The sequence below is a fragment of the Styela clava genome, chromosome 2, assembly GCF_964204865.1.
Source record: "Styela clava chromosome 2, kaStyClav1.hap1.2, whole genome shotgun sequence".
NCBI classification, from domain to species: Eukaryota; Metazoa; Chordata; class Ascidiacea; order Stolidobranchia; family Styelidae; genus Styela; species Styela clava.
The window spans coordinates 27,513,997-27,524,428 of NC_135251.1; the positions used below are offsets into that span (position 1 = coordinate 27,513,997).

General features: G+C 33.5%; 2 protein-coding genes across 5 annotated transcripts in view; both read right to left on the reverse strand.

Moving 5' to 3' along the window:
• LOC120336639 (cysteine-rich protein 2-binding protein-like) overlaps positions 1-622 on the reverse strand; it is a 17,224-nt gene extending 16,602 nt beyond the window's left edge. For 3 of the 4 annotated variants that reach the window (XM_039404361.2, XM_039404362.2, XM_039404357.2), the window contains exon 1: positions 487-605. In XM_039404361.2, coding sequence (XP_039260295.1) covers positions 487-535 — 49 coding nt within the window. In that variant the 5' untranslated portion in view covers positions 536-605. Of the gene's footprint in view, positions 1-486 lie in introns of all 4 variants that reach the window. The other variant, XM_039404360.2, reaches the window with a different exon arrangement.
• Positions 563-8,144, reverse strand: LOC120336641 (nucleotide sugar transporter SLC35D1-like). Its single transcript, XM_039404366.2, has 9 exons — positions 8,018-8,144; positions 7,460-7,683; positions 6,372-6,492; positions 4,713-4,852; positions 4,416-4,484; positions 3,832-3,934; positions 3,156-3,316; positions 2,531-2,692; positions 563-2,092 (listed from the first exon to the last, which is right to left on the reverse strand). The coding sequence occupies exons 2-9, from the start codon at positions 7,570-7,572 to the stop codon at positions 2,005-2,007; spliced, it is 957 nt and encodes a 318-aa protein (XP_039260300.1). The 5' UTR covers positions 7,573-7,683; positions 8,018-8,144; the 3' UTR covers positions 563-2,004.
• Positions 8,145-10,432: the final 2,288 nt, after the last annotated feature.

Consider the following 10,432-nt stretch of genomic DNA (forward strand, 5'->3'; position numbering starts at 1 on the left):
TTGCGAGCACTCCATAACCCTACTTACAAGTGTAGGGGATCGCGTACCATTTGCAACAATAATAAGATAGTTTTAAAAAGAAGGTGTAGGTATAACCAGCTCAATTAATAGAACATGTTTTAACATCAAGCTAAACTGAACATCAAAATTAGTTACAAAGTATTAAAAATTCCTACCAATTACTGATTGATACTAGAGGCTAGTCTGTGGCGCAGCCAGAGGGGTGCAAAAACGTAACCTCGAGTTATGTTGAACACAATTACATTAACAGGACAAGACATTTTAAATGCTCGTATCGGTTGTGAATTGAATGTATTGCGCAACGGACAAATCATAATCCGCTGAAAAAGCCAGCTTTTTATTGAGTGGCGAAATCATGATGACCGTTTTAGTTGCGTGAGAATTTCAAATTCCGATTTTGGATCCCCTAGACTCTGGCTAGGGTATGAAAACAATCGTGTAAGATTTAAATTATACAGCACAAACCTGTAGCGTCTTCTGTTGTAGTTACATCTATCTGTTCTTGGTCAGACATTGTTGCGATTTAGCCTAATGATATTAACTACATGTAGATAATAAATAATTGGAAGTGTTAAAAACATGAACTACGTGCACAGATTAACAGTGGCTAATCTACAATTGAACAAGCTCTCTCCTACAACCTTTTTTATCACCAAATCTATTAAGAAACGAGAAATTTTCAATACAAAAGGATGAACATTTTACATGGATTATTGAAAAGGGTAGTGTAAGAACTCCTAAAACTTGTGTAATAAGAATTTGAATATCAAAAAGGATTTTTGAGACCAATTTTTGGCAATAACTCAATAAGAACGGCAGTGTCATAAAACAGTGGGAAAATATCATACTGTTAGATTTCTCGAAATCAAAATTAATTGAAAGGAAGAATTCTAGATGGCAACAATATCCAAAACCAAAACACAACGCTGAGTTACCATTCATAACTATTCAGACATGGATATCCATGGCAATCATCTTAATCACAAAATAGGAGACAGCTTAATTAAGAATATTGGTCAAAAACAAAAAGCTAACACATTGTTTAGATTGCTAAAAATACTTTAAAATTAAATTTTTCCCAATATTTTTTTACATAGATGCACGATATACTGCATAATAATTATAAATATATTAAGTGTAATGCAGGAGAATATTGTTATACTACATGCCATATCACATCAGAAATATTATAGCTATGCCTATAAATATCATATTAAGCATATGGTTTGACTTGTGTGAGGTATAAAATGAAGTGTTGATGATATTACACAAATCTACAAAGATTTTACTGACACTTTTTAGAAGTATCAATACGATGCCAGCCATATTGATATAATATATTTTATATAAAGTTATTATCAAAGTTAAATAGTACATAACAATTGCTCTATATTTAGAAAAATTGGTAAGGCAGTTGGAATTAACAATAAAATTAAAAATTCTCTCATCAGCACCTAAGCATAGAAAGAAAACAATGACCACTATGCAAGTATAAGCAAGGCACAAAACCAATAAAAATTAAAGAATTGAAGATGAAGCAAATGATTAATGGAAGTTAATAAAAACTTAACTTATTGGACACAATCTTTTTACATTTTTTAGAATTGTACTTAGATAAAAATAAATCGTAACAATGTTCATTATATATTTGGGTGGCACTTTTAGCTTAAGCAGCTTTATCATGTCAAAATATTCTAAATCGGAAATATTTTTTCTTTAAATTTTGAAATACTATACAATAAATGATTTTTAAACATAACCTGTTTGAATAATAAATCTCACGCAAAACTGAATTTTTTTCTCCAAACTAAACTCATTTTAGGCTACAAAACCACCCCTAGATATGCACCTACATATTATACACTAATAGTACAAATGTAAATAATAATTTCTATAAGTTGGATATGTCTCAGTGCAATGAAGATTTGATTTGAAGTTCAATTTAAAAATAACTAATAAAAATAGTTCATTAATAGATTTCCATCATAAACTTTGTGGTTGTTTTTTTGGTTTGTTCTTTTCCTGTTGAGCTTTGAACGTAAATATTGAATAAACGATACTGCCGACAACACTGAAATGAATGAAAAAAAATTTTTTAACTCAACAATGATGGTGGTTCTGAAATAAGATATAGGAAATGTACAAAACGAAGCCATTTAATCCCATGAAAGTGTTCAATGCTTAAAAATAATTTCAACTTTTGTTTGTTTGTCTATGATTGTTTCAGTAATTTAGGCAATTCATTTCAGTAATTTAGGATAAGAGAGATTTATTATTTTGTCAGCCAGAAAAAACAAGCATCACAAGTTGCAACAAAAATGAAAATATACTACAACATACACAAAGTTTTTTGGTATAGACTGTGGGGAGCGATAGGACCATACTGTCACCAGAGTCAGCATCCCCATGTTTGCACAAAAGTCACGCTCTCTTCTTTTGGGTCACCTTGTATTATTGCAAATAAATGCTTTATAGAATAGTAAGGAAACAACTTTAATCGCTGACCTACCTTATGTTAACGCCAATAAAATTGATCCAAGAAAATAAATAATCACCACCAAACATCATTCCAAAATATGTTATTGCGATATTTTTTAAACAACCGACCACAGTTGTAGTTAATGCGGAATTATAAGCTGTGCAAACTGCTATTGAATACATCAAGATGAACCTGAAAAAAGCAATGTCATCTAATTAGTAATAAAAGGTACAATCATATTTAATCATTTTGTTTGTTTGTAAGTTTATGCAATCCAATCGATAAGGAGTTCAATGCCTGAATGAATGCAAAGAATGAGTAAACTAAAGATATTAAATCACTGATCAATTAACTACATTGCAAAGTATTTATATCATTAGGAATTTAAGTTCAAATAATCAATTTGTTGTTTATCAAGTAGAGTTTCTGTTATTGTGAAAATGAGGGGGATTTTGTGGATGAGCAGTATATTCAAAACGAGTTTGTATCACATGTTATGCCTATGCAGTTTATCAAGAATTAATCAATCTTGCGATTTATTGATCATAGTTTTCATCTCAGGGACTTATTAGCTATATGAAGAGTTGTTAGCAAAAGTATTTAGTAGCGAATTTTAATTTAGATAACAATGACATATAACAAACAAAAAACTCACCCCATTACGCATGAGAGAAGAAATTGGAAAACGAATGCAAATTCATCCCATCCTTGATAGGAGATTCCTTTCTCTAATTCACCAGTATAATAAAGAATACAGGCAGCTGGAACAAGCATTAATAAACAGTTGTAATATGTTATGCCATACTTCCCAAGATCCTGAAAATTTTAGAAAAAGAATGTCATAACATAGTTTAATTCATGAGCTTAGCTTGAAGTAAAAAAAATACACACATATAGCCTACATATTTATACATAGAAAAGTAAGAGCCAATTAATGAGATAGAAGAACAAAGCGTATCAGATTTATACTACAAGAAAGTGGAATAAAGGTTTGAACAGAGAATAAATGATAAATAAAACACATTTTCCTCACAACAATGCTTCAAATATTCAATTTATATTTGAATATATATTAATATATATGACTAAGCAGATCAGGTAAGAGATTCGGAAAAGTATTTATTATAAAAAAAATTCCTATAACAAACTGTGCCCTGCAATTCAATTCAACTACCGGTAGGTAATTTTTTGAGTGATGAAAACTGAAATACCAGAATTTTTTTCCCTGGGTCCAAATCTAAATAAGTTTAGAATATCTTAAAATTGGGAGCAAACAATTTTTCTTTAAATAAACAACTTTCATGCACAACAGAATGCATAATTTCAGATACCTGTGCATTGAGAAGTTTCTTCATAAAAACTGCATTTAATGCTGTGAAAACATCATTAGCAATAATGAACGTATATCCAACCAAATCAAATGCAAGATCATCACTAAAAATAGAAAATCAGTAAGATCAACTTGAATACAAAATTATACAAATATATACGAAAAAATAATCAGATATAAAAAGGTACTTATCATTAAATTTAATATTAATTCTTGTATAAAACTATACCCAAACTGTAATTGAAACAAGTTGGAACACATTCAAAACGTTTTTTTTACTCCGTGCCAGGTACCCTATTATATTTTTTGATGCACAATGTATTCAATTATTGCAAATCTAAATGTATTTGCAATGCATATTATAGATAATACATTGTCAAGTTTAACAGTTATCATACACTAATTACTAGAAGTAAAAGTAGGTATGTCAGTCATATTGAAATTGATTTAGAAAAATTACTTTCCTATCACGGTATGGAAATTCATGATATCAATCACCAAAACAAAATATGAATATGACATTATATTATTGTTTGTAGAAACAAACTAAATATACTATAAAACTATAACAACATCCTGATTCACCTTGCAGCAATAATTGATCCTCCAATCATCATCAAGACTGTTGAGGTGACAGTTCGACTTGCTTTCTTCCTAATATTATAGGAATTAAAGGGTCAATAACAAATACATTCAGATTCTTGATATAATTACTAAAATATTTCATATTGCCAAATTTAATAGTGAGAGACTATATGGGAAAGTTGTACATTGACTTTTTAATACTACGAATCACAATACAATGTAGTAATGCCAAATTTTGAATGAGGCACAAAAACTAAAACAAAAGCAGAGTGAAAAATATTTCTACATGAGATATACCTGAGTACAAAGAACTCTAATATCAATGTAAACAAAATAGAAAATCTTCTTAGTACAGTAAACATTGGAAGACTTAGTTTCTTCGTTCCTCCCAATCCAGCAATCAAGTTGGCGAGATATATGAGAGGTAGAGGAAAAATCTGGAAATAAAAACAGATTCGGATAATAAATATAGTGGAGAGCATGGGTGACATCTAGGTGAGCAAGCATAAGGTGAGCGAGCATAACTATTCCACTCCTATATATTTGGAATCTTATTGCAATGACTTGACTAAGAATGGGCAATTCAAAAATCAAAATACAGAATCTGGAGGATCCGTTAATGCAATTCAGTTTAAGCATCCTTGCACCATGCGACGATTTTTGTAATTTGAATATCTAATTTATTAATCATAGAATAGCATTTTCTCTTGCGTTGAAATCTCTCTTGTTAGGTAGTACTCGAGTCCACTTGCAAAACACACATAGAAGCAGTCGGCCCCAAACACAGTATTGTTAGTCTGCATATTCAGGACAAGAAGACAGTGATAAATATGTCACTGCAAAAACTCGGTATTGCATCATTTTTACGTTTTTCAGCATCATGATATAGTTGGCAAATGAAAATAATTATTGGTGACACTGGCATTTTCTAATTGAAACAAGCCTCAATTTTTGACAAACACATCATATTTCTCATACATTACATGATTTTGCGCATCCCATGAGTTAACCCAATAAATGTATGTGACCCAAAAACCAGATGTTGATGTTAAAACTTGATTTAATATTTTTTTGTGAACTATTTGAATTCATTTAGGCCTTTTACAAAAATATCAAATTATATTGCAAAACAATGCATTTTGCCATATTTATTTCGCCATACCAACAGATTACATATTTTTCCAATTATAGTCTACAATAAGTTCGTTCATAATGTCCAAAACCGGCACATGTTAGGTCAAATATTTTGGCCACCGATAGTTTTAAAAAAGTTGCCATTGCCATTCAATCATGTCATCAAGTTTCCTTGTGGGTAAGATCCAAAGTAAGTAGAGGGCAAAGCGAAATAATTTGCAGTTCAAACCCAATATTATAGTACTTGAAAATGTACATGTACAAGAAAATGATATTTTTAAAAAATGGCAGACTTTTGTCACTCCGTGACGTCACGGAGTGACGAGATCTTTCAAAGTGCCGCGAAAGAACAACAAGCAACCATCAACTGCCAAATAGGTAAATTATTGGGCCCAACCCCCAAAATGACGTCTCAATTTTTGAGGCAAATAGTTATTGATATATATTAGATAATTGAAATAAAGTTGAAAAATTGTCCGTGATGTGTAACTCCGTAATAACACAAGGTAAGTGTTGTCAATAGTGCACAGTGCAATATTTATATTAAGCACAGATATCAGAAGTAAAACTTTACACATACTTGGTTGACCAAATACATTTTAAGATAACATAAATAGCATGAGAGTTCATGTTACAAAACTGGAGAAAATTAGGCAGAGCACCATCAAATATTCCGCTGAAGAAATGACAATTACTTTGAGCTGTATCTGTACCTTTTCATGCCATTTTGAAAACTTCAAGATCTGTCCTACACTTATTGCAGTTTAATATTTCAATTAGGCAAGATATAATTTTCAACTAATTTATGGAATTGCTGTTTACCTTCTTTGGTAATTGGGCATCGCAGTCTGGAAAGGAAACAAGTCCTACTGTTTTTCCAGACCGTAAAATTAGAACTGCTGCAATCATTTGACCAACACCAAGAAATTGGACAGAAGGGAATCTGAAATAAGAGTCAAGCTTTAAATATGGATAAGTGGATAAGCCATCTTGGTGCACATACTTCTGGAGGTCCCTTTTTACCTAACCCTAGAGCCAACCATATCCATATGGAAAATGTTCTAAATTATGGTACCCAAAATGTATCACCAGCAGGGGCAGACCTGCCATTACAGCATTACTGGCTACATACGTTGGTTTGTGTTTTTAATTTGCTGCCGTGGTACTCCAACTCAACAAGGTGCCCCGAACTCATTGCAAAATTTTTTTCTGCTTCACACTGTTTCCCTCTGTTTTGCGCTCTTTCGCGCTGTTTCCAAACTGTTTTGCGCTGTTTCCCTCGGTTTTGCGCTGTTTTGCGCTCTTTGCGGTATTTCGCACTGTATTCAGTAAGTAGTAAGACCGTGGCCCTACATGTTGGAAACTGTAGGTCTGATACTAGGCAGATTAGTAATTTGTTGAATTTGTGTAGACAGCAGCAAAGACGTCAGTTTATAATCATATGTCAGCATGTCCAATGAGTTGCATTCTAAATACTGGCTAAACAGGGTTAATATGAATTAATTTTAGAATCAGATAAATTTTGTGGTTTCATTGAGGCGTAAATGACTTTGAGCAAAAAGCACAATGTCTGAATGTGTTGAGTGTAAATGCTACGTTGCGAGTGAGCAATAATACAGTAATAGTAAATTGCATTCGACAGCATGCTGGCATGGAGATACATTGTTTTCTTACATTTCATGTATATCAACATCTTCTGATCTTACAGTCTTATTGTGGGTCACAGAAAAAATGGCATTAAAAGTGGGTGTGAAATGAAAAAGGTTAGGAAGCACTGCACTACAGGTACATGAAATACGAATTGTTGCAAAAAATAGGCAATAGGCTCAATAAGTTGAAATATTAATGTATTAAATATGTTATTGATTGTATCTGGTTTCAGAATTTAGAAATTGATGTTTTCAACCTACTTATAATATGTCAGAACACTTTTATTAACAAGCATTATAACAGTTGATGAAATCCCATAAAATGCAGCAGCTAATATTCTCGTAAGTGTTGTCGCCTGTAGGCTGTCATCCATACTTGCCGCAGTTTAAAATTAATCTACAAGAGAACAAACTGCAGAATTGTAAAACAATTGAATTATCAGTCTGCAGGTCTGTTTGTCAGTTCAGCAGTTTGTTAGTGGTACCTAACAAATAAATAAGTAATAGGCTAAATAAGATTAGGCGATTGAATATGATAACAGATTTAGATATATAGACTAACTGTATAAGGACTCTCAATAGAAACTGCCAGAAGCAAAATATGACGTAATTTAGTCAAGATATAAACGATTGAAAATTTCATCCGAAGTTACCGTACCTGCGTTTACGCCGTAAAAGCAGGTAACTTCGGATGATTTCACTACCGGTATATTATGAACAATTTCTCCGCCGTTTATTGTTGAATTGAAGCCAAACTTGGAATATAATACAATGAAGCCTTTCTCTTCACGATAAACTCGGTTTCATATCAGTCAATACCTTTTTTCATTGAAATTATTGACTTTATTTGTCTGCAGATCTGTATTCCAAATGTTTCTAACTTCGGATGGCCACTTTTCGCATTGCGTCACTTCGTCGTGAGAGAGAAATGTCTGCGTGATCAGTGACGCGTGATAACGTCGCTGCGTAGAACTTACGATGCCGTGATCCGTTTTGCGTGTCGCACACTGACGTTCGTCTATGACGGCCGTTTTTGGACACGTAGTGGACATAACGATCGTTTCAATATTATGTTGTTGTTGTTGTTCTTGTTCTTGTTCTTTGACACGTTTTTAAAAAGTCGCTTTTCTCTTCGAATACTGGACCAATTGCTTTGAAATTTTCAGTGGTTAAAGATTAATTTTTTCGCTAGAAGGCTATTACTTTTATTTATTTCAAAATTTTGCGTGAATTCTATGAAATTTGATATTTCGTCTAAAATTTTGCTGTATTATTTTTTATCCATGGGAACACGGATTTTAGTCAATGTCATGACTGGCTGTACGTTTTGATTCTGCAAAATTCTTGCTACTGGAAATTCAGAACTTCTTTGAGGGTACCGGTAGCGTCAAACGTACCGGTAAAGACTGATTCGCTCTGGTCTAACGTGTCCATATATTTGTGCGTAGCTCTCTTGTTCTTGTTCTTTGACACGTTTTTAAAAAATCGCTTTTCTCTTCGAATACTGGACCAATTGCTTTGAAATTTTCAGTGGTTAAAGATTAATTTCTTCGCTAGAAGACTATTACTTTTATTTATTTCAAAATTTTGCGTGAATTCTATGAAATTTGATATTTCGTCTAAAATTTTGCTGTATTATTTTTTATCCATGGGAATACGGATTTTAGTCAGTGTCATGACTGGCTGTACGTTTTGATTCTGCAAAATTCTTGCTACTGGAAATTCGGAACTTTTTCGAGGGTACCGGTAGCGTCAAAGGTACCGGTAAAGACTGATTCGCTCTGGTCTAACGTGTCCATATATTTGTGCGTAGCTCTCTTGTTTACTTCTGTAACAACGACTAATCAGCTATAAGTAAACAGTGACGTAACCATTTAAATTGGAGCGGCCGCTCAGATGTTCGCTCCGACAGGTAAAACATTTGGTTTTAAACATTGCCTCGTTTTTGTGGTTTTGCGTGTTATTCGCCAGTTTTCGGTTGCATTTCCAACAAGTAAAAACAATCATACAATATTAAAAAAAAAGGAGGAAAAGATGCAACAGCTAGTTCTCATTGCTGCATACATTGATTAAATATATATGACCCACAGTCTCATTTTTCATAATAAAAATTAGACCCATTCATCATAAAAGGTTTGCCATCCCTGGTATGAAGTATGTCGCTCTAAGTTGCAGGGAATAAACTACAACCAGAGTTACGCGCGTTAGGACGTTTTCGCAGGTCGTATGTATATTAGAATATGTGCCGATTTGCTCGGGGCTACGTAAAACGCAAATAGAATAAAGAGTAGTACAAATTTGCGAAACTGACCGCGCCATCTGTTCATGCAGCGAGACGACGCAAAAAAACACAGCTGGTTGATACCAAAGTGACTATAATCAGTAGTCACTTTGGTTGATACGTCGGGGTGCTTAACCAAAGAATACTGAAACCAGGAACTACGGGTACATGGCCGAGCGGATTATATAAACAACACTCATACTCTCACTCAAATTACAAAAAGAAGACTTTCAAGAGTAAATAATTCAATTAGCGTGTAGTGGTGTCAGCATATAATTACTGAAAGAAGGTGTTTTGCTCACAGTCGCAGGTATCACAAGGATAACTATAAAATACAAGTATTATGACCAGTTTATTAATGCAGTAATGAGACATATTGCGCGGCAGCACTGAGCCACTGATCCAATGAGATGCTATACCGTACTGTGTTTCGACGTACCTTTTAGCGTTGAAATTGCATTTTTTACTGGTATGAGGAAATAAACAAAGATGCGTATTTTACCATTTAATACTATAGTTATCTGTTTATACCAGGGGCGGGCAAGGTTTTTAACCAGGGGCCGAAAAAGTTGCCCACCTGGTCTGGCGGGCCATGTAAGTGTGATGTAAAAAGCTGTATTTTATGAACAATAATTGCAGTTTTACAACGCAAAGGTGGAAAACAATATGCCTAGTGCGAAAACTAAATTTAACCGCTAATCTAAGCAAATTCCTTGAGCTATTTTAAATAAAACATCAAAATCTTGTTTCAGTTTGGTTGAGGTAGCATCAGGCGGGCCATATTGAATTACCCAACGGGTCGGATTTGGCCCGCGGGCAGTAATTTGCCCATGTCTGGTATCTACCAACGCTCCATTCTATTATGGGTTAGGTTAGTATGCTTGCACGTGCAGTCCTTCAACTTTTTTCGGCTCGGCTTCTTTCGACGCCGATGCCGGCGACGCAGCAATCTC

Coding starts and splice junctions, on each gene's coding strand:
- LOC120336641 (XM_039404366.2), bottom strand. CDS start 7,572: ATGGATGACAGCCTACAGGCGACAACACTTACGAGAATATTAGCTGCT. Junction 3,935..4,415: donor GGATCAATTATTGCTGCAAG/GTGAATCAGGAT, acceptor TTCTATTTTTAG/TGATGATCTTGCATTTGATT. Junction 2,093..2,530: donor TTTATTGGCGTTAACATAAG/GTAGGTCAGCGA, acceptor CATTCATTTCAG/TGTTGTCGGCAGTATCGTTT.